Here is a 25,136-nt window from a genome sequence, read left to right on the forward strand (position 1 = left end):
CGCACTACCTACTGCTTACTAGCTGTCTTATTGACTATTTAAAAATAGTCTAACTTGTTTATTCACTGCCTTACTATTAAAAGCACAAACACACTAAATAATATTCCCAAATAGTTAAATTTGTCTTTTTTAAAAGTATTGGGGCAATGTCCCAAGCAAAAACTTACTTACTGATTCCTTTCAGCCATCAGCAAGGGATCTTCTCCTCTCAGCGCTTGGCGAGGTCGCCCACGTGAAGGTTGAGATTGTGGTTGGTAACGCTGATTGGGATAATACTGAGATCTATAAGAATTATATGGCCTGAAAGGTGTGCGTGCATAAGGTCTTCTTCTGTATGAAGGATAAAATCTCTTAGAAGAAGGATGTGGATCTAATGAAGTCAGAGATTGAACTGCTGTATTCTGCTCCTTTGGAAGGGTAACTGTCTCACCAAATTTGTTACCAAATAGATTGTCTCCCAGACAAGGAATATCTACCAACTTGTCGTGGACATCGTCCCTTATGGAACTAGCTCTCAACCACGCCATGCGATGTGCTGCTATTGCCGTCGCTGAGGATCGAGCCAATGATTCAAATGACTCTCAAACCGAACGGAGTAAGTGTCGGAGACCCTCCTCCATGTCTGTGAATGGCTGCGGTAAGGAATTATCAGATGCCACACATACTGGACGAAATCTCTGTAGACATTAAAAGAGATATTGTATTACGTAAAATTGATGGTGTTGTATCTTTGTGGCCAGCATGGAGGAATGATATCTTACGGTCAAAATCATCCAGAGATTTATGATCTTTCTCTGGTGGTGAGTTCACATGGAGTTTTGATCCTTTAGCATGTAATAGTGCAGATTCCACTACTACCGAGTTATGGGGTAATTGCGTGGACCCAGACCATGGAATTCCACATCCTGTATTTTAAATCCGTCTTCCTTGAGGCCGCTGAGGTAGTAAAGAGTTTTTCCCACATTTTATGTAGAACCGCATCTAGCACAGCATGTGGTGGTAAAGCTGTTGGCTCTGGCGGCATTTCAAATATCTTTAGGATTCCTAGAACCTCAGCCCGAGGGTCGGGAACCTTTCCCCTTTCAATGTTGAGAAAAGATCCAACTTTTTCTATGAATTTAGCGTAGGATAAATCCTCAGGAGGAGAATACGGTTCAGGAAGGCCCTCAGGGGGATCTGACGGAAATCCTGTAGATGAGGAAGGGGAGGATGAAGACCATGGTGAATCTGGTGAATCTGGTCGAGCCGGAACTGGAAGTAATTTTTCTCTTTGCTTTGGTGCCGGGACCGTTGGAAGATCCAGGAGAGGTTGGAAAAGATGGACCCAGAATCCGTGGATGAAGCGCTTCCAGATCATGGAAGAATGAATTCAAAGCAAGAGAAATTTGTGACATCATCTTTGATGCTAGTGTATGTTGTGAAGGCGTAGGCCGTGGTTCTGCAGGTGGGGGCAGCACTCCTAGGGATAAGTCCTGAGAAGGACAGCATGGTTCCGGATGGTGGATTGATTGAGATCTTTGAGAAGACCAATTCGAATGAGAACTCTCCCCTTCTGAGGAATCATTAGTAGAAAGGTGGACTATTTCTACATCAGAATCTGTCCGTGGAGATTCCGGCATTTGGAGATGTTTCCTCTTAGCCGTTTGTTTGGAATGGTGTTCACGTTGAGGTGGATCTTGGAGAGATCAATGGTGGAGCCATAGGTGGGTCTTGCTGTTTTGTTCGCTTTGCATTACCATGGTGGTGATGTCTAGCATGCTTTCTTTTCCTAACACCATGTTGAGATGACCCAGACAGTGAATCAGTACTTCCAGAAGCACCATCTGATGCACCCTGCATCGTGTGTTAAAGTACCCTGCGCCGATGCGTCATGAGTTGACTGTGGCGTCGATGTGCTGTGCGCCCATGCGCCGTATGGCTGCTCCGTCTGTGTCTCCCATGCTCCGAGTGCTTCGGCGTTGAGGAGCGGGAACGAGCAGGTACAGAGCCCTGTGACCCGAACGGCGCATTGGACTTTCCTATATCTACATCTCCACATCCTTCTTGAATTTTTGGGTTCAAACCCTAATACAATGATCTTACTAATATCAAGCAGGGTGGACAAATATATTCCTGATAAGTCCCTGTATGGTTTTAGCTTTTTCTTCTTAAGACACATTGCTCACTGATATTCAGTTTGTGGTTTACTTTAATCTTTAGACCCTTTTCCACACCACTCCTGCCTAGTCAGTAATTAACCATCTTATATTTATGAGTTTCTCTTTCCTCAGTATAGTATATTGATTTGTACTTGTCTATCACTTCTTTTCAGAATTACTTTAAAACGTCAAGATCATTTTGAATTCCAATCCAGTCCTCCAAGATGCAACTCCTCCCAGCTTGATGATATTTGCAGATTTAGCTATATTATTTTCCATAATCCAAACTGTTTCTTCACAGTTTGGTATTCAACAAATCCTTAGTATTCTTGTTCTTTTCTTCTCTCTTTACTGAGCTACTTTAAACAAGTGTGCCTCTCACTGATTTTTGGATCTTTGAACAAGTACATACCTCCTTGATATATATATACATATACACACACACACACAGCTACACCTCTCTCCTCTTTCCCCACTTGTCGTCCTTGAACAATCTATATACTTCTAAACCAATATTCTAATCATGTAAATTTTCTGATGTCTTAACCAATCATATTTAAGATTGTGAAATGGTAAATGATTGCAATTTAAACTGTATAACCTATTGTAACTTTAGATGAATAGCCACAATTTGATTGCCATTTAAAGTATTCTTTACATAGAAAAAAGTTGCTATCTTGCAAAAAAAAAAAAAACAAAAAAAACCCAAAACTTGACAAGTTATTCCTTTCCACCAGTGCACTTAATTCTTATTTTCGGAGACTTAAGGAAAAATAAAAAAGGATACAAAGTCTGCATGTAACACACTGTCTACAGTAAATTTGTGAAAGTTTCCTTTTTAACCAGGACCATCTCATAGCAATCTATAAGAACATAAGAAATTGCCATACTGGGTCAGACCAAGGGTCCATCAAGCCCTTCATCCTGTTTGCAACAGTGGCCAAGCCAGGCTACAAGCACCTGGCAAGTACCCAAACATTAAGATCATCCCATACTACTGATGCAAGTAATCTCAGTGGCTATTCCCTAAGTCAACTTTATTAATAGCAGATAACTGACTTCTCCAAGATCTTATCGAAACCTTTTTTAAACCCTGCAACACTAACTGCATTAACCACATTCTCTGGCAACAAATTCCAGAGCTTAACTGTGCATTGAGTGAAAAAGATTTTTCTTCGATTAGTTTAAATGTGCTACTTGCTAACTTCATGCAGTGCCCTCTAGTCCTACTAGAAATGCTCCCTGTTCCACGCGCAGGTCACCAGAGGCAGGCAGAGATCCGGAGTCTCAATGCGTGGATGAGATGATGGTGCAAGGAAGAGGGATTCAGTTTTGTTAGGAACTGGGGAACTTTTTGGGGAAGGGGGAGTCTCTTCCGAAGGGATGGGCTCCACCTTAACCAGGGTGGAACCAGACTGCTGGCGCTAACCTTTAAAAAGGAGATAGAGTAGCTTTTAAACTAGAACAAAGGGGAAAGCCGACAGTTGCTCAGCAGCGCATGGTTCGGAGAGAGGTATCTTTAAAGGATACTAATGATGCATTAGAATTAGGGCATCCCGACAGTGAGGTTCCAATAATTAGAAAAGTAGTCCAAGTGCCTGTAACTAAAAACTCACCTGAGCTAAAAAATTCTAACTTATCCCTATCAATTAAAAAGCAGAATAAAAATACAAACAAAAAACAAACTTTGAAATGTTTGTATGCTAATGCCAGAAGTCTAAGAAGTAAGATGGGAGAATTAGAATGTATAGCAGTAAATAATGACAGACTTAATTGGCATCTCAGAGACATGGTGGAAAGAGGATAACCAATGGGACAGTGCTATACTGGGGTACAAATTATATCGCAATGACAGAGAGGAGCACTCGGGAGGAGGTGTGGCGCTTTATGTCCGGGATGGCATAGAGTCCAACAGGATAAACATCCTGCATGACACTAAATACAAAATTGAATCTTTATGGGTAGAAATCCCTTGTGTGTCAGGGAAGACTATAGTGATAGGGGTATACTACCGTCCACCTGGTTAAGATGGTGAGATGGACAGTGAAATGCTAAGAGAAATTAGGGAAGCTAACCAAATTGGTAGTGCAGTAATAATGGGAGACTTCAATTACCCCAATATAGACTGGGTAAATGTATCATCGGGTCACGCTAGAGAGATAACGTTCCTGGATGGAATAAATGATAGCTTTATGGAGCAATTGGTTCAGGAACCGACGAGAGAGGGAGCAATTTTAGATCTAATTCTCAGTGGAACACAGGACTTGGTGAGAGAGGTAACGGTGGTGGGGCCGCTTGGCAATAGTGATCATAATATGATCAAATTTGATTTAATGACTGGAAAAGGAACAGTGTGCAAATCCAAGGCTCTCGTGCTAAACTTTCAAAAGGGAAACTTTGATAAAATGAGAAAAATTGTTAGAAAAAAACTGAAAGGAGCAGCTACAAAAGTAAAAAATGTCAAAGAGGCGTGGTCATTGTTAAAAAATACCATTCTAGAAGCACAGTCCAGATGTATTCCACACATTAAGAAAGGTGGAAAGAAGGCAAAACGATTACCAGCATGGTTAAAAGGGGAGGTAAAAGAAGCTATTTTAGCCAAACGATCTTCATTCAAAAATTGGAAGAAGGATCCAACAGAAGAAAATAGGATAAAGCATAAACATTGGCAAGTTAAATGTAAGACATTGATAAGACAGGCTAAGAGAGAATTTGAAAAGAAGTTGGCTGTAGAGGCAAAAACTCACAGTAAAAACTTTTTTAAATATATCCGAAGCAGAAAACCTGTGAGGGAGTCAGTTGGACCGTTAGATGATCGAGGGGTTAAAGGGGCACTTAGAGAAGATAAGACCATCGCGGAAAGATTAAATGATTTCTTTGCTTCGGTGTTTACTGAAGAGGATGTTGGGGAGGTACCCGTAATGGAGAAGGTTTCATGGGTAATGATTCAGATGGACTGAATCAAATCACGGTGAACCTAGAAGATGTGGTAGGCCTGATTGACAAACTGAAGAGTAGTAAATCACCTGGACCAGATGGTATACACCCAGAGTTCTGAAGGAACTAAAAAATGAAATTTCAGACCTATTAGTAAAAATTTGTAACTTATCATTAAAATCATCCATTGTACCTGAAGACTGGAGGATAGCAAATGTAACCCCAATATTTAAAAAGGGCTCCAGGGGCGATCTGGGAAACTACAGACCTGTTAGCCTGAGTTCAGTGCCAGGAAAAATAGTGGAAAGTGTTCTAAACATCAAAATCACAGAACATATAGAAAGACATGGTTTAATGGAACAAAGTCAGCATGGCTTTACCCAGGGCAAGTCTTGCCTCACAAATCTGCTTCACTTTTTTGAAGGGGTTAATAAACATGTGGATAAAGGTGAACCGGTAGATATAGTATACTTGGATTTTCAGAAGGCATTTGACAAAGTTCCTCATGAGAGACTTCTAGGAAAAGTAAAAAGTCATGGGATAGGTGGCGATGTCCTTTCGTAGATTGCAAACTGGCTAAAAGACAGAAAACAGAGAGCAGGATTAAATGGGCAATTTTCTCAGTGGAAGGGAGTGGACAGTGGAGTGCTTCAGGGATCTGTATTGGGACCCTTACTGTTCAATATATTTATAAATGATCTGGAAAGAAATACGACAAGTGAGATAATCAAATTTGCAGATGACACAAAATTGTTCAGAGTAGTTAAATTACAAGCAGATTGTGATAAATTGCAGGAAGACCTTGTGATACTGGAAAATTGGGCATCCAAATGGCAGATGAAATTTAATGTGGATAAGTGCAAGGTGATGCATATAGGGAAAAATAACCCATGCTATAATTACACAATGTTGGGTTCCATATTAGGTGCTACACCCCAAGAAAGAGATCTAGGTGTCATAGTGGATAACACATTGAAATCGTCGGTGCAGTGTGCTGCGGCAGTCAAAAAAGCAAACAGAATGTTGGGAATTATTAGAAAAGGAATGGTGAATAAAACGGAAAATGTCATAATGCCTCTATCGCTCCATGGCGAGACCGCACCTTGAATATTGTGTACAAAAAAAGATATAATTGCGATGGAGAAGGTACAGAGAAGGGCTACCAAAATGATAAGGGGAATGGAACAACTCCCCTATGAGGAAAGACTAAAGAGGTTAGGACTTTTCAAGCTTGGAGAAGAGACAACTGAGGGGGGATATGATAGAGGTGTTTAAAATCATGAGAGGTCTAGAACGGGTAGATGTGAATCTGTTATTTACTCTTTCGGATAGTAGAAAGACTAGGGGACACTCCATGAAGTTAGCATGGGGCACATTTAAAACTAATCGGAGAAAGTTCTTTTTTACTCAACGCACAATTAAACTCTGGAATTTGTTGCCAGAGAATGTGGTTAGTGCAGTTAGTATAGCTGTGTTTAAAAAAGGATTGGATAAGTTCTTGGAGGAGAAGTCCATTACCTGCTATTAAGTTCACTTAGAGAATAGCCACTGCCATTAGTAATGGTTACATGGAATAGACTTAGTTTTTGGGTACTTGCCAGGTTCTTATGGCCTGGATTGGCCACTGTTGGAAACAGGATGCTGGGCTTGATGGACCCTTGGTCTGACCCAGTATGGCATTTTCTTATGTTCTTATGTTCCAAAAAAGTAAACAGATTCACATTTACCTGTCCTTGACCTCTATTATATCCATCCTCAACCGTCTTCTCCAAGCTGAGCAACCCTAACCTCTTCAGCCTTTTCCTCATAGGGGAGCTGTTCCATCCCCTTTATTTTGGTTGCCCTTCTCTGTACTTCTCCACTGCAACTATTTTTTTTTTTGAGATGTGGTGACCAGAATTGTACTGAATACTCAAGATGCCTCTATCGCTCCTTGGTGAGACCGCATTATGACATTTTCCGTTTTATTCATCTTTCCCTTCCTAATAATTCCTAACACTGTTTGCTTTTTTGACTGCTGCAGCACCCTGAGCCAATGATTTCAATGTAGTATCCATTATGACACCTAGATCTTATTCCTGGGTGGTAGCTCCTAATATGGAACCTAACATCGTGTAACTATAGCATGGGTTATTTTTCCCTATATACATCACCTTGAACTTATCCATATTAAATTTCATCTGCCAGTCTTGCAAGGTCCTCCTTCAATTTATAACAATCCACTTGTGATTTAACTACTCTGAATAATTTGGTATCTGCAAATTTGATTACCTCACTTGACATATTCCTTTCTAGATCATTTATAAATATATTGAAAAGCAATAGTCCAAATACAGATCCCTGAGGCTCTCCACTGTTTACCTTTTTCCAATGAAAAAAAATTGTCCATTTAATCCTACTGCTTCTCTTTTAACCAGTTTGTAATCCATGAAAGGATATCACCTCCGATCCCATGACTTTTTAGTTTTCTTAGAAGCCTCTCAAGAGGGACTGTCAAATGTCTTCTAAAAATCCAAATATACTATATCTACCGGTTCACCTTTATCTACATGTTTATTAACCCCTTCAAAAAAATGAAGCCAATTTTTGAGTCAAGAATTCCTTTGGGTAAATTCATGTCAAATGAATGACATACTTCAAAACTACTATTGGCAATTGCAAACGTTTGCTTAATACAGTCATACTAAATCCTGGATAAAAATATAAAGCACTGAATGAGTATAACCCAAAGCTGCTTACCTGAAATAGGAGTTCTCTATAGACAGAACAAAAGAACTACACAAGTGGGTGCTACATCTCATGGTGACGAGATGACAAAAGCTCTCAGAACTCAAAAAAAAAACAAACAAGATTTTTGAGAATGCACAAGTGCTCCTAAGCAGCATGTGAATCTCCTTAGTCTTCACAGCAAGCTAACCTTCAACTCCACAGGTGAGGATGGTGGGACTGTTGCTGATTTGTTCTGCTTACAAAGCAAGCAATTCTGCTTTCGTTGTGGACAAGCAGGACAGTAATCAGCCACAGAAGTGGGGATTCCCATGCTAAGGATTGTATGCAAGTATTTGGGGGGGGGGGGGGGGGGGGGGGGTTCAGGAAAGGACATGCAACACATACTCTGATAGAGGCCGGAGAGAAAATTTAAGGAATTAGCAATTGATATCCTGACTTGAAGCATTTTCTAGGCAGTAGTGAACCGTGAAGGTATGGCTAGAAAACCTGGTGGCAGCTTTGCAGATTTCTTATAGGTAAGCAGAGCTAAACAGGCTCAGGATGTTTCCATAGCTCTGATCTAATGGGCTATTATCTTACTTTGAAGTTGATGTCCTGACTTAATATAACAATAAGAAATGCAATCCAAATATAGAGATATGAATTTGAAAGAGTTCCTTTTTTTTTTTTTTAATTGAAAACTCTTGCATGACTGGGCTGAAGATAAATTATGAAGATTTTCTGTAAGAGTTTGTTCTCTCCAAATAGAATAAACCTCTTCTGCAGTCCAGGATATGATGAGCTTGTTTGCTTTTATTGGCATGTCTCATAAAAAATGTTAATACAATGGATTGTTTCAAGTAAAATTGAGACACATTTTGGTAGAAATTTAGAATGAGTTTTAAAACTATCCTGTTGAAAATTTGGGTATATGGAGAGTATGAACCTAATGCTTGAAATTTGCTAATTCTGCAGGCAGAAGCTACAGCCATTAAAAACAAAACTTTCCAAGAAAGAAATTTTAGTTCTGCTGTGGCTAGAGGCTCAAAGGGTGACTTCATGAACTGAGCAAGAACTATATTTAGATCCCAAGGAGGAGGAGGATCTCTAAATGGAGGACAAAGATGAATTAGGCCTTTCATGAAACTGATGGCTGTAGGTTGGTGAGGAATAGAATTCCTCCTGAATGCCAGTGGTATGCTCTTATAGTATTTTCATGAACAATCAAGCCTGAATTTTTCTTTGTGAACCCCCACCCTCTCACCAGGGCTCACTTTCAGAGGCTACCGAGCACTAGCCAGCTTGTTGCAGCCACTGGAAAAATAAATATTTGTGTTGTGCATAGTGGATTTCACCTGCGATGCCCAAAGGATCACTAATCAAAACCAGTCCACACCAAAAACTGTTCCAAAATGGAAAAAAAGAGCTACTGAAAAAAAAAAATGAAGAGTCCGGCAGAAGTAGAACCACACCCCAGACCAAAGAAATCAGGTTGAAAAATAGAGTACAGTTTCTTCCAGAATCTAAGTGTGGTTGGGATTTTGAACCACTGACCCTGAAAAGTGGTAGGCTGGAGCACTTGAGAGAGAGCTATTTTACCTGTGGAAAACTGGGGAAGTAGTAGAATTGTTACTCACAGGTATAGTGGGCTGAGTTATGTCCAGTCAGCCACTTACTGGCAATAAAAGTGTTTATCCAGCTGTTTCAAGTTCTAGCCAGCAGGGACCATATTGGATCTCTTCCCTTGGTTGCTCAAGGTTGTTTTTTTTATGTGCAGTTTATAAGTCAAGGAACATGTTTTATGTTTTCACCTCTATTTTCTTTCACTAATCATCAGTGAAGAGTATGGCTACTGTGTTACACTTTTATCAGATACTGACACAGAATATCAATAAATCACACACAGACAAGTCTTATGCTGCCCAAGTTCGGTTCCACAACACTGGGATTTTAGGAAATCCCATCAAGGCTTTCATCTCTACAGCACCAAACAGGAAAATCTTCAGGATCCCCTTGCTCCACTCTGTTTCTCATCCTTAGAGACATTGGCCAAGATAAATCCTTATACTGCTTTCAGATGGTAAGTCTTCTCAAGTCAGCTTTTGCCACTCACAGAAGTCAACCTCTTTCTTCCACGGATCACGCTGGGCTCCAAGAGAAGATACAGCCCTTTGTTGCCCTCCCTGGCTCCCGGTATAAGCAAGCAAGAACTCTTCTCCAAGCTACAACTCCACTCAGTGCCTTGTGGAAACATTAATATATTCCAAGATTTTGCCCACCCCCTTTCTGGGAAGAACTCTGTCATTCATAACACTTTGAACAGCCCATTTTTGGGAAATTCTTCAATTTAAAGACCACCACACTCTAGTAGGCATAGACAGGGGTCACATTTGCTTGGAAAGAGGGTTATTTTGGCTAAGTAGTGTACTATCAGTTGAGGAAGAAATGTTTCACTGTGTGGTATCCAGGTAAGCCCCTATCAGTTGTATTATATGAGTGGACTGCATATTTAATTTTGAGAGACTGATGAATTCCATGGATTGAAGGACCTTCACTGTACAGAACAGTAGAAATTCACTCCCAGCACTTAACGAAAACAGGCCAGGTTTTCAAGATATCCCGAATATGTAAGACATATTTGCATATAAGGAAGGCACTGTATATGCAAATCTCATGCATATTTATTAGGCATATCCTGAAAACCTGGCTTGTTTGCAGCTTCAAGGGCTGGGAGTAAATACCATTGGTACAGAGAGTAAAGGTATGCTAGACATGAGTCAATTGTCTAAGTAGGGAAAAAGACATTTTTCTTCCTTAAGAAAAAGACTGTATTGCCCATCCCGTCTGCCTATACGTCCAATTTAGCGAGTATAGCAAAGCATTGCGTGAACATTCTAGGTGCCACAAAGAGGCTGAATAATACTGGCAATGCTTGTTAGCTATGGTGAAGGAAATACATTTCCTATGAATTTTGTGGACTGAGATGTGCACATAGGTATCTTTGAGGTCTGGAATGATCAGCCAGTCATTTATTTCTAAATAAGGACAGTTCCTATTGCATTCATCCTGAAACTTTCTCTGTTTAGACATTTGAGTTCAAGATGAATTGGAGACCACTTGTTTTCTTTGGCCTACTTGTGTTTCTTTGCAGTATTGGAACTGGCTCCACTGCAATTGCTGCAAGGAAGCTGACAGTCCTTTATTGAAGACGTTTGAGACATTCTGCATTTATGGCACGATTCTTTGAGGGACTGTTCAGAGGTAAGGCTTTGAAATGTAAATATCCCTCATATGGAGTAGCCTAATGGTTAGAGCAGCTGGCTTTGAACCAGGGAGACCAGAGTTCAAATCCCACTGCTGCTCCTTGTGACCTTGGGCAAGTCACTTTACCTTTCATTGCCTCAGGCACAAACAGATTGTGAGCCCTCAGGGGACAGAGAAATAACTACAGTACCTGAATGTAATCCATTCTGAAGTGCCGAAAAGCAGAAAATAAAAATCTAATACATAATATCCAATGCTTTACTGTCATTAAAAACCATAATGGGGTGAAATGCTGAACCATTCCCCCAATGGAAGGCTGTTCAAATCTAATTAGTGAGCTTTGCTGACATTGTAGACAAACATGGTATTAGATTTTGGATGTGTTTGCTTATTAGGCTTGGTTGTCTCTCTCCTGAACGATGCCTGCATTGCTGCTGCTGTTGCAGGTGAGGTTGCTGAAAAGCTTAGTCTTGTTTTCTTCACAAATATAAAATCTACCACCTGTAATGATGAGGCTGACTTTTTTTTACTTGTAGATGGTTGCTCCATTATAGCTGCTGACAGGGAAAGAAAAGTGGAGTAGTGATCTTTAATAAGATCTACCATTTCTGTTACCTCATCTTCTAAGAGATTATGTACTGTGCATGGATCAGCAGCTAGTTTTTAATGAACATCCTTACAAAGACCTTTTGCTCACAGCCATGCTAGCATTCTGAATCCAATGGCTACTACAAACGTCCTGAAGAAAGTGTCATCTACTTGTCTTGGAGTTGAATATGTTTTAGGACACTAAATGTATCTTCTCTAACTTCTGTCTTCTTGTGTAAGGTAATGGGAATCACCCTGGCCATTTTTTTGGACAAAAGCAGGATGATGGCATTTGTGGAGATGCAGTTCTATGCAGTTAAGAAGAGTCTGATGGATCAGCAGATAATTCATCATCAGAATGGTATGAGAGAGAATCATATTTTGATCCCTCTCAAAAGTCCAGCAATATTATAGGTTCCTCTGATGTAGACAAAGGTGAACCTTTAGACAAATTGTAGATCAAGCTGCATAACATCTTGCCTGGATTGATACAGTGGAACAGTAGGTTGAATTTCAGATTTTTGAGCCAAAGATTCCAAAATATGAGACTGACTGGGATGGAAGAGGTGGAGAAACATGAAAGTTAGTAAAGCAAATTGACAGAGTCCAGGCACATTTTCTGCAGAAGAGCTATCTAATTCTACAACTAAAACTGGCAAAGTTTTAGATTCCACATTAAGTTGTTTAATTGATTGGCACAAATGTGTGTCTCGGTGCTGAGAAGTTGATGGCACCAACAATATGGTTTCTTTACTTATTGATGGTGCAGATGCAACTTATCCACCAATAAGTAAAGGCACATTATATCTGTGCGCAGAGAAGTCATCTCTCTGCGCACAGAAAAGGGCCCATTTCAGCACCTACCTGCTTCTATACTGCACAAAGAAATTAAAATAAAGAAATTAATTTAAAAAACCCATTAACAAAAGCTTTCAAGGGGTGGCTGAAGAGAGCAAAATGCTTCCCTTCATGTGAGCTGAAGGTGGCAGCAGCTGTGCGAGATCTCCCGCACATGTTCAGAAACACATTTTTGAGCTCAGATAGAACTTTTTCCGTCTGGGTGCCACAAATAACATCACCCATGTGTGTGGCCGATTACTGTCCTGCTTGTCCAAAGAGAAAAATGTATAATTTAATTCCAATCTATAGCTGTTAATGAAAATTGACCAAACTGTAGCCTAAGAATCCTAGCAGAACCAATCTTGATAAAATTAATGCTTTTAATACATTACTGTTCCTTGCTGCTTTATTTTAATAAAAAAAATACTGGAAAGGAATACTTTGAGTAACAGATTGTTATACAAGAATAATTGTGTAGCAAGTCAAAACTGTGTAGCTAGTTTTAAAAAATACATTTTTAATCTTTAAATATTGTGTCTCCCCACTCCATCTCAGTTCTGGTGCCCTTACATATCTCCATGTATTTTCATTTATTCTTTACTTTCATGCCTTCCTATCTTCTTCCCTCCAATCAACCTCTCCACACTCTCCCTTCCTCATATCCACGATCCTTCTTTTCTTATTTCTCCCTTTCAAAGCCCATTTTTCTTACATCCAGCAAACCTTTCCTTTTTCCTTCTGCCTCACATCCACAGCATTTCCTTTTCAGCCCTCTCCCTCCCTTTTCTTTCCATTCTCCTGCCCTCTGTCAGCCTACATTTCCTTTCCTGTCCTTCCATCTCTTCCACCTGTCCTCATTTTCATGGTCTCTTTTCTCCATCTTACTCATTTCTTTGTGGGCATCAGGAGGAGGAGAGAGGAGACAAGCTTTTATTTTGCAATTCTTCAAGCTGCAGGGGAAAGGATCGCCCAAGTATGGCCATTTCTATTCTCCCAACACCATCTACTGGAAGGAAGACTTCACTTCGTGAGTAATGACATCGGCACAAAAAAGAAAAAAAAAAGTTCATAGAAGTGGTGCAATTCATATTCTATACTGCAAAGGCTTTAAATATTTTTGAAGTTTAACAGGAAAATAATTCCTTGGATAACAATAAGAAATAACTCCCCACTTTACTTCAATCTACAAATACAATATCTCCCTCAATCCCACTCAATTTAAAAAAAAAAAAAAAATTCCATCAGCTATACTACACAAGTACTATCCTGAATCTAGCTTAATAACTCACAGACACCAGGATGATTATCATTCAGATTTTTTAAGGTCTTTCCTCGGAAGAATGAATCCAGTTTTAATGCTGAGAGAAAGGAAATACATTCAGTAAATGTAATATAAAAACAGAGCTTTCCTTAAGAATCAACTATTCATATACAATTTTTACACATTTTTATTTTTTTGTTTTTTAGATTTACTAACTTGCCTTTGTAAATTCAAGCTCAGGGCAAGTTACAATCAGGTAGATGTCAATGCCCCCCAAAAAAGGGCTTATAATCTAAGTTTGTACCTGAAGTAATGAAGGTGGAAATGCCTCATCTAAGCTCACAAGAAGGATCAGTGAGAGGGAAGTGGAATCTGAACCCTGGCCTTCCTGGTTCTCGGTCCACAACTCTAACCACTAGGCAACTTCCTCATGGCCTATACTGGCGAGAACTCCAAAGTTAATTGTGTGATAGAATAATATTAAGGGAAAAGTATTTTTAACGTTAAGATAACATTTTTAGTTATGTCAAACAGTCATGTTTGAATGTAGGCATCTGCAATACTTTTATTCTACAATTCAGGGTCAAATTTAGCAGTGGTCAGGGAACAATATTTTTGTGTTCAGCCACTACTGCCAAGGCAACTATTGTCCCAATAAGACAGCAACACTTAGCACTGAATGTAGGACTTCTTTGTTACTGGCAGGCTAAGCTGTGTGAGGGTACCTCTAATACAGTAAATTGATATTTGTAAAACCATTTCCCTGTTTGATATGAGATTTTATTTTAACTTGGTTCAGTGTGCTAAAGCAGACGCATTGGCGTTCTGCACATTAAAAAGTTTGTAGTGACAAAGATAGTTTCCACACCATAAATGGATTATAATCACGCAATCAGTTGGGACGGTAACTAATTTTGGCGCGTGGGCACACATGTGCGCGCACATTTGCTGGACCGCGTCTAGAGACACGTCTTTTTTTTTTTTTTTTTTTTTTTAACATATGCACGTATATACACAGGTTATAAGATACCCTGGAGACATGCTTATATGCACACAATTTTAAATATACGCATGCATGTGCATGCAAACGTCGTGTCTACTGCTTAAGTGGGAGAATTTTCTAAGGGATGAGTGCCAATGCTATATGTCATTTTCCCAGTTCGCCCATTTTAGGGATAATACTTGCAAGTTCCCTAATTTAAATAGCCTCCCTTTCCCCGTTAGCCCCAACCCTTAAAACTCCACAGACTAGCCTAGATGCTTTGTTTGTTTGTTTGTTTTTAATTACTACTTACACGCCATCCATAGCAGGGGACCCTGGCGTGTGCCTGTGCACGTAGCTATTAATGTGCACATCTCTTGGCCTTCCCCTGACATGCCCAGGCCCACAACTCACTTCCAGCCCCTTTCTGCAAACCTTTTCCTTGTGCCCGCAGCACAAGGTAAGCCCATCCTTGGGCAACTTTCAAAACTCGCTTGGCACGCGCTGGCCCGACTTGTGCATATATCTTCCAGTTTTGGCACATGCAGGGCTTTTAAATTTTATTTTATTTTATTTATTTATTTAAGGCTTTTATATACAGACTTTCTTAATACAAATCAAATCGGTTTACATCAAACAAAGCAGTAACTATAACCAACCAATCAACAAGAGATAAATTAAAGGAGCATAAAGTTACATAATAACAAGGAAGCCATAACTGGGAGTAGGAAGAAAGGAGGGGGGGGAACAAGATAAAAAATTTGCCTTTCAGGTTTGAAAATATCTATTTTTAATTTACACATTACATTTTTTCCCAGGTCCAATAAGTACAAAAGTGTGTGTCCTGAATTCAAACTCTTTGGTTCAATCAATATAGCCTTACAGTTTTTACTCAGGAATCAACAATCAGAATACCACTGAATGGATAAAGTTCTCAAATGTCAAACTATAAAAATAAGAAACTCAATATTATATTTCTCCACTAGTTTAATTGCTTGACTATACCAAATAAAAAAAAATTAGCATTTAAACAGCAATGAAATTAGAGTGACTATTTCTACCTGCTACAATATTTCCAAGATACAAAACTGATAAAGAGATTGCAGAGAGCACTGAATGACAGGCACAGATAAAAAAAAAAAAAAACAGAAAACCAACTGTTCTGATGCAGCAATAAAAAAAAGGTCTGAAATGTTAGAAACAGATTACCTCTATCTTTTGAGAAGATGGTCTACAAAGTTTAAAATCTCTCCAACACTATAGGCTCTATCATTGCTAACATCCAAATCCTGGTAATCATGAAAGGTTAGTCCTATCCAACTTATCTTACTCTTATCTTAATGCTTTTAGTCAAACCAAATATACAGAGATGAATGTTCAAAAGCCAAAATTGAATAATCTTATCATAGGTTTTGGATGACAACACTGCAAGTACCTCTCTGTCTTCCCAGTGAGTTTATTACTCAACATGTTCTGGGATACACAACAGATCTGAAACTGAAACGAGCATGATTTAAAGAGGAGCCAAAAAAAACAAAGAGGAAAAAGTTAAAGTTCCATGTCAGATTAAGCTTTTGCTAAGAGGTTCTCATTAAATATTATCTTTAAGGCTCCTATTTATTAACAGCACAATTTAAAACTCTTACATGGTTGCATAGCAAGACAATGGAAGTGCCAAACTAATCCAGTTAATTCTGGCTAACAAAACATCAGATATACAGTCCCATCACATGCTTCCCCAGGGGTCTTTGCTGTATTATAGAAAAAAAGAGTAGCTATGTTTTAGCTGCATTTCCTAGAAACACTTAAATTCAGTAAACTAAAGCCATTGTACTATCTTTCTAAACCTTTGACTCATCATGGATTCATCAATCCCTTCCCTTCTTGGTCAAAAGCCTAAACAGAAACAATGATAGGGTCCCTTCATTTTCAGCTAATTCTGATTTTCACCGCTTTAATTTATTATTTAAAAGCATTTCTTTCCCGCACCCTTCATAAATTCCTGGATTTTTTTCATGAAAGTGAAAAACCGTTTAAACCAATTTTCACCCTAAATTTAGACTGATTAAAGAGCAGATTCAGTTTAAGAGATACGACATTTGTAGGCTTCCCACCACTGCTAGAAGCCAGTGCAGGACAAGGCGCATACTGTGTTCAAATCCCGCTCCCCACCAGCAAAAGTGCTTGCCCTCCAGCATCACCAATGTGGCATTTCAAGTTCCATCTGCTCCTCCTTTTTAGCAGCCAAAGTTCATGCTCTCTGGTGTGGCTAATGCAGGATTTGAAGTGAGCCCCTATCCATCAGAATATTTTCCAGCAGGCTCCCTGGCCACACACAAAAGCAGAAGTACAATAATGCAAAGTGAGCGCCACAGCAAGAATACAGCTGAAGGAGGGAGGAGGAATCTGGGGCACCACCTGTTGCAGGGGGGGGGGGAGGGAGGGAGATTCTTAGGAGTGGGAGAACATGCTAGTCAGGAGATGGGGTAGAGAGGTGGATGCTGCTGAGTGGGTGGATGGGAGACTCTGTTTAATATTATTACACAGTCCTGGCTTCTGCCTACCAAATAAAACTCCAATATTTTCCTGAAAAAATGAGTCATTTTTTTCTCCATCGATTTTCTCCTGTTATTGTTCTTACTATAAACAACCCTGAAAAATTCCCAAGAAAAATAAAAACCAAAAATGAAAGTCCCAAACAGAATATGACGGCAGACGGAGCCCATCTAGCCTATCCAATTATTACTGTCTTTCTCCTCCCTTCTTCACAACTAGAGATCCTCTGTGCTTATCCTAAGCTTTCTTGGAAATGACTGGGAATAGAAACCCATGATTAAAACTGTTATACGATGATTCACCAGACTGCACATCTAACCTAATATCTTATGACAGTGGCAACTGCATATATCTTTCTAGAGCCACAATGTTTTCAAGGGAGACTTGACATGACAGATTAATGATGGCATGCACTCTTAATGATGGTATGCACTCTTTGGTAACAGAAAAAAATGTCTATTCTATAAATAATCTGTTTAACGATATTAATAGTTTTGACATATACAAGATAAGGGATTTTCATTCTGATTTTTTCAGAGTTTACATTTTTATTGAACTCACAAGAATATTTATATATACAATTTGAAAAAAAAAAAACTTATCTAGGAAGATATCACCACCATATTATTCTTTGTTGTACATCACACATTTTAATAGCACTCAACAAAAAAAATGTATAAATTTATGCAGAACAATCCTTCAAGAATAAATTTTATGTAAAATTTCCCTAGTCAAACAGTTGGAACCATGAATTACATATAGGGACTTGCATTTTTGTTTCATTTTAATTACTTTTCCCAGGAATTTATCAAGGTTAATTATGATGTTGAAAAATAGGAGAAAATGAGTGAAAAAAAATTATTTTTCAAGGTGACTATCAGAGTTTATTTTGGACATAAGCCAAGACAAGGGAAAACACATTAAGCAGATTGATTATCTTAACATACAAAACCAAATCTAATCTCTCCCCAGCCCCCTCTGTTCGAATTTTCCCCACACCTTCCTATGCTTCCCCCGCACCACCCATGGATACCCTTGAAGAAACAACATTCCCCCTACGGCTTAATTTTATTTTTGATCATGATCGGTCAATGTGTCCTTATTGTAAGGAATAGTATTTTGTTCTAAGGTTACATCGTTATAGCTTTACTTTTATTTTATTCATTGTACATTGTTCTTGTTATAATGTTTCATTGTATCACCCACTTGAGTTCTTTGTAAACCGGCATGATGTGCTGCACGAATGTCGGTAAATAAAAGTTAATAAATAAATAAATAAATAAACAAGCACCTATGTTGTAGAGGTCATACTGGATTCTCAGTGTCCCATTCCATCTCAACCTGCATCTCAACCTGCCTATATTACCTCCCCACAAATGATTTTTCTTCTGATCACGATACTTTCCCCTTCTCCCCAGAATTTCTCCTTTTTCTCCCACTCTCCTCTGTCTCCCTTTTTTTCAAAAATCTCCCCAAAACACCCCTCTCCCCCAAAACTTCCCATCCCCCTTCCCCTCCATCAGGCTTATCTTCTCTGTTTTTGACAGCATGCTTATGTTCCCATGCTCTGCAGTACAGCCCCAAGTCTGTGCTGAGCCAGAGATCCTATCAGACCTCCTTCTGTTGGGGGAGGGGGGGGGGCCCTGTTGCTCATCTGTGCATAGGTGGGTGACTGTATAGCCCATGCTCTCGATGCTTTGGTTCCAGCCATCTCTTCAAGCCAAACCAGCGCTCCAACACTCCTGATAGAAGCCATGCTCTCCTACAGGAGCTGAAAGAAGTCATACAGCCTCAGTTCTGCCTGATCTCATCTCCGCATGCCAGGAAAGCTTTCACCTAAGCAGAGGTTTCCTGAGTCACAGAGGTGAAATCATCAGAACTGAGCCTACAAGGTTCCTCCCGGCTCCCACGGAACAGCATGGCTGCTGACGGGAGAAGGTCTGAACACAGTGGGCTGTTCTACATCCAATGGCTTCAGAGAGGTTTGGAAACGCTGCCTCCGCAGCTGTTGAAGACATACAAAATTAGGTTGGAATCAGGTTAAACAGATTTTTCACTTATGGAAAATATAGGAATTTGCGGGTGAAAATAGATTTAAACTGAAAACATAAGTCCCTAATTAAACGGTAACATAGTAGATGGCAGAAAAAAAAAAACAAAAAACTAACATGGCTCATCCAGTCTGCCCAATTATTAGCTGCATTCAAAGGACCAGTAAAGTAATCTGCTCTTCATCATGGCAGAGAGATAATGTTCATTAATCTCAATCTCTGGAGCTTGACAGCCCTGGGTGACAACTTTGAGCAGGTAATTACAAACAGATTATTATGCTCTAACTGTTCACAGCGCAAGGTACTCATAAGAGAAACTTGAAAACTAGCAAGGGCAATGCTCGAAATCACTGAACTTGTTTTCAGCTATTGTGAGGAAATGAGGATGCAAAATTCAAAGGCTGTCTAAGGCTATAGAAACAGGTCACATCAAGACAGAGAAAAGAAACCAACATAAGGCTAAATAACCAGATCAAAAATGTACCAAAAACTTAGAAAAATTTATAAGAGATTATTTAATGTGAAAACTACTAAACGTAAGAAAATTTCTCTGGAGCATTATGCCAAAGAACAAGCCTGGTAAAGCTATGGACAAAAAAAAAAGCACTGATGGGGATCTAGAAAAAATTCCATGTTACCCAGAAAATCCCCTAAGGGCCACCCAGAAAGCAGAGTTGCTTACCTGTAACAGCTGTTCTCCAAGGGCAGCAGGATGTTAGTCCTCAAATATGAGTGACATTATCAGATGGAGCCCGATGTGGAAAACTTACATCAGTTTCTAGAACTTTGACCAGACACATTCAGCATTCTCAGCATGTCCTATACCACGCATCCACATGGGGTCCCTCTTCAGTTTCATTATTTATTTAACAGTTTTATATACCGCAGTTCAGGTAACAATGTTACTAATCACTTTGGTTCACATTTCAACAATTACAATGACAATATAAAGAATAATTTATAATTCTTACATAGAACAGGGAGAGTGAAACTTGGATAATAACTTACAATGAACAGGGAGAATACAATTTATATACAAATAGCTTAGTGGAACAGAATGTGAACAGAATTACATACAATGTACAATTGTACATTGAATTACAATTGTAATTGTGAACAGAATTACATACAGGTACAATGTGGAACAGAATTACATACAATTATGAGGAAAAATAAAAATAGGAGAAACCCAACTCCACAGGGTGGCAGGCGTGGTATCTTGAGGACTATTATCTTTCTGTCCTTGGAGAATAGCTGTTACAGGTAAGCAACTCTGCTTTCTCCAAGGACAATCAGGATGGTAGTCCTCACACATGAGAATTCCTAGCTACATGCTGCTCCCCAACAAAAAAAGGGGTCCAACAGACACCTAACCAGGTACCAGTGAGCACAACACCACCTATGCTGTTGGTAACAGATGGGGAGACAGCCTGAACCCAAACAGACTCTAGGTTGGGAGAGTTGGGTTCTATACCTCATACAGGTTCCGAAGGACAGAGTGGCTAAAACTGTCACATCAGTCATCCCTATCCAGACAACAACCGGATTTGAATGTATGGCGAAAACTCCACGTCGTAGCCTTGCAGCTCTCCTCTACGGGAACTGCTCACAAGTGGGCCACCAACGCTGCCATGGCTCTGACAGAATAAGCCTTGACATGACCCTCAAGATGCAGTCCCGCTTCAGCATAAAAGAAAGATGCTAGCCAATTGCATAATGTCCGTTTGGCAATGGCAACACCCAACCTATTCCTATCAAAAGAAATAAAAAGTTGGTTGAACTATGGGCTTCTGTTTGCTCCAGAGAGAAAGGCTAAAGGCTCGCTTGAAGTCCAAACTGTGCAGTGCTCGTTTGCCTTGATGAGAATGGGGCATGGGAAAGAATATTGGCAGGACGGTTGACTGGTTAGGTAGAAAGTGGTATGAGAACGGCTGAACCGGCTCCAGTTCCGTCAGTGTCACAGGACCATGGCCCTGCAGAACCCACTCCATCACCAGCTGGACCCATCGCTCCAGCTCCTTCTTGAACATTGTAGATGCCAACAGACTGGGAGGAAGGAGAGGTAGCCAGATCTTCCTTGGACCCATGAAGGGGATCAGCAACTGGCACCAGGACTGGTGAAGACAGTCGTGGACCCTGGGCATCGATGGAGGACTGGTAACTCCTCACCACGGGGTTGCTTCAAAGGCATTATGGCAAAAGCAGATGCAGCCCAGTGCCCTGCACCATGCATCGATGGGGACAGGTGCCGATGTTTCTTCGTCTTCCTATGATGCTCGGCCCAGTCTTTCCCTGGAGCCAAGGTCGAAAACAATGAACCTAGCCCCCTCAATCCAGAGGATATTGACAATGATCCGTCTCCAGCACCCCTATCCACTGGCAACCTACACAGAACCAACGGTCTCGCCAATGGCAAGATATCCATCAGTGCAGCTCCGAGGTCTAAGTGCCAATGCCACCAATGAAAAATGTTGATGGGTTGGACTTCGACCTGAAGAGGTGTTCCATCTTGTCAAGTTGAAGCTGACGTCCCTTCACGGTCATCTGGTCACATGAGCAGCAACCCCGGACATCATGCGATGCCCTCAGGCAGAGGATGCAGACTTCATGTGAATCGGTGATCGACATGGTCCGCAGGCACTGGGGGCATCAGCGAAAACTGGATGTGGCCATGATGGAGCAAAACAAAAGGGCTGAAGGATGGAACTGTGGCGGAGAGTGGCGATGACCAGCAGACAGAGGCATCGCTACCATGGGAGAATTGATCGTGAAAGGAAACTTAACCAAAGACATCGAAAACCTTGACTAGGGACACTATGGGAAGGCATAGAGAGACCCCCAGCGATGGAACAGAAAAAAAAGTTGCAAAACCACGAAAAAGTTTTCTGCTAGGCCAAAAGCCAAAACTTTAAGAGTTCAATCAACTGCGAGGCTCAGAGCTCCACAGAAAAGAAGAGATCCTACATGGATGCATGGTATAGGGTGCGCTGAGAATGCTGTGTGCCTAGTCAAAGCTTCTAGAAACTTTGGCATAAGTTTTCCGCATCAGGCTCCATCTGATGATGCCACCCATGAGGACTACCATCTTTCTTGCCCTTGAAGAATTTCCTAGGTCATCCACCTCAGCATCACCAGACGATAGCACCCATTTGTGGCCGATCACCCTGATTTTTCTCAGAGAACTGAGCTACCAACAAAGATATGTCCATATCTAACCACTGAAAACTCCTTCAATGTATTCCTATCAAGTTAATGAGTCTGAACAGTTTCAGCAATCAACTGAACCAACGAGAATGAAACTCTGACTTGCCAATCCACTTTACCAGTGAATCAAGTTTGACATATGTCCAGGTTAATGTTTTCTCTAAAGTTAAATATTAGTTTCAAAAAATGTTTACATTACCAATATATTAAAAGGTGTCAAATCACTGGGAATGCTTAGAAGAGTTTCAAGTGGGTCCCCAATCTCAGGTTAAGAATCAATGAACTGGTGCAAAATTTGGGCAACAATTTTCATTCATTCAGTTATGCTGATAGGCTAACTGATTAGATAAACAGCCTATAACTTAGGTGTAATAATATTTTAATTATTAATGCTGAAAGACCTTGAATGAATGTTGCGAAATCTCAAACTCATTTGCACAGAAAATGTAAACTCTATGTATAATTGACAAATATGTAATTTAACACTGTTCCCCATAAAACAAGTATTGCAATTGTATATATAATAATAATCCTTATTTTTGCTCACCCAATAACACTGTACTCATCTAATACTTTTTAGTCAATGAATTTCATCCTTATATTATATCTTATATACAGTATAAATATACCTTCAATCAATATTATTCATATTTAAAAACACCCAAGCATTCATTCATCTAGATTCATATGCGAACCACATACATAAAACCCCATATAAATCACTAATCCCCTATTGCTTATTTTAAATACAACTTGTTACCAGGGCAAAAACGCCCTTACCCAAATGGGCCTCTAATCAGTCAATTGAGTATATCCTCTTGCTTTACCATTGTAAACATATTACCGCATCAATTTGGCATAATCATTTAAGAGTAATTGTCTCTTCCAATCACACAGTCCATCAAATGATAGAGCAATTCGATACTTTGTTACCATGAGACCTTCAAAGTCCACTGTGATCTCTTTTCGGGTGTTGAAAATCACAGTCAGTACTTCAACTCCATCCGTATCACCAGTATCAAAAGGCAATGCAATCCTTCTTTGTGAGGTGTGTCTCCACCTTAACTTCAACAAACCCAAACCTTCCTTATTCAAGAATACCTGACGCCATGGTGTTTCGGCGGCTCTGTTGCCACCTGCATCAGGGAAACATATCAAATTCGTTTTTAGACTGGCTCACAGGACCATTAATCAATGTCGCAATTCTCAAGCACCCCTCGGCTGAATACTAGTCTCCATCTTGTGGAAGCTGGTTCTCATGTAAATCAAACCGCATTCAATACAAATCTCCAGACAACGTACACTTCAATGTCTCAGCGGTAATACGTTTACAATGTTAAAGCAAGAGGATATACTCAAGTGACTGATTAGAGGACCATTTGGGTAAGGGCTTTTTTGCCCTGGTAACAAAAGTTGTATTTAAAATAAGCAATAGGGGATTAGTGGTTTATACGGGGTTTTATGTATGTGGTTCGCATGTGGATTAGTATGAATCTAGATGGATGAATGGATGTTTGGGTGTTTTTAAATATGAATGATATTGATTGAAGGTATATTTATACTGTATATAAGATAATATAAGGATGAAATACATTGATGAATAAAAAGTATTAGATGAGTACAATGTTATTGGGTGAACAAAAATAGGGACCTTGTCTTGGATGTAGTTCTTGTTTCACGAGGAGATAGGGTTATTCAGTATAATACTGAAAGTGTATATAATAAACGTTTAACATATTGACCAATCTTGTATACAAATTATAGTACAAAAATGAGAATGGTATTTACCTCCAGATCCTAACTGCTTATAGAATCTGTATTCCAGGTGTAACTGTGGTGCTCTGGACTTCATTGGCTCCTGGTGGAAAGCAACAAAATACAGTTTTGAAAAGTGATGTTCAATTTTTCAACTACAAAACATCTCAATGACACAACATAGCCACCATAAATAAATACAAACCAGCCAGGAAACCACTAATAACGCAAAGAAAAAATCCTGCTGTGTATATATACGGGTCAACAATGCGTTTTTCTCAAAGTGACCTCATATAACGTGCCCAGAAAGCTACAGGCTCAAGGAGCTCTAGGGAGCGTTAGGCCTCTTTAACAAGTGCTCCCAATGGAAGTTAAACAGTATTTGAAAGATACTTCAACTGATTAAGTTATCACAAAAAACACTTATCTTGTTAAGTGTGTAGAGATGCCCTCCAGTCCAAATTTTGCTGGTAGTGGCAAAAGGGTGCAGTCCACATGATGGTAAAGAGCTTGATGAAATTAATCTGACAATATCCAACACTGCGGTGTTTCGGAGAACACTCCTTCAGGGAGTCTGATGATTTTTTTCTTGCCGGCACGGGGACTGTAAACTTAAAAAGAAAGTGTAGTTAATTCGACCCTGCGATAAAACATTTTAAAGAAAAGGCACCAGTTTTAGAGGACACTTACTTCCCAGAAATTCTTATGTCACTGCGACCGTGTATTTCACTGAACACTGTGAAAACAATATAAATATCCCATAAAGAATGCCATATCAGTAGAGAGATTCTTATGCTACCCGAACGGTGGAAAAAAAAAAAAAAAACTTACTTGCGCGATGCCAAAAAGCT

General features: G+C 39.8%; 1 protein-coding gene across 8 annotated transcripts in view; it reads right to left on the reverse strand.

Annotated features, from left to right (window-relative positions):
* The window catches only part of CSNK1G3 (casein kinase 1 gamma 3), a 448,270-nt gene that overhangs the window by 275,262 nt on the left and 147,872 nt on the right, over window positions 1-25,136 (reverse strand). For 6 of the 8 annotated variants that reach the window (XM_029619760.1, XM_029619702.1, XM_029619712.1 and 3 more), the window contains exons 4-5: window positions 24,319-24,388; window positions 13,766-13,834 (exon numbers count right to left, since the gene is read on the reverse strand). In XM_029619760.1, the coding sequence (XP_029475620.1) occupies window positions 13,766-13,834; window positions 24,319-24,388 (139 nt within the window). The remainder of the gene's footprint in view (window positions 1-13,765; window positions 13,835-24,318; window positions 24,389-25,136) is intronic. The other 2 variants (XM_029619750.1, XM_029619731.1) reach the window with 1 other exon arrangement.

Source organism: Rhinatrema bivittatum, chromosome 1, assembly GCF_901001135.1.
Source record: "Rhinatrema bivittatum chromosome 1, aRhiBiv1.1, whole genome shotgun sequence".
Lineage (NCBI taxonomy): Eukaryota > Metazoa > Chordata > Amphibia > Gymnophiona > Rhinatrematidae > Rhinatrema > Rhinatrema bivittatum.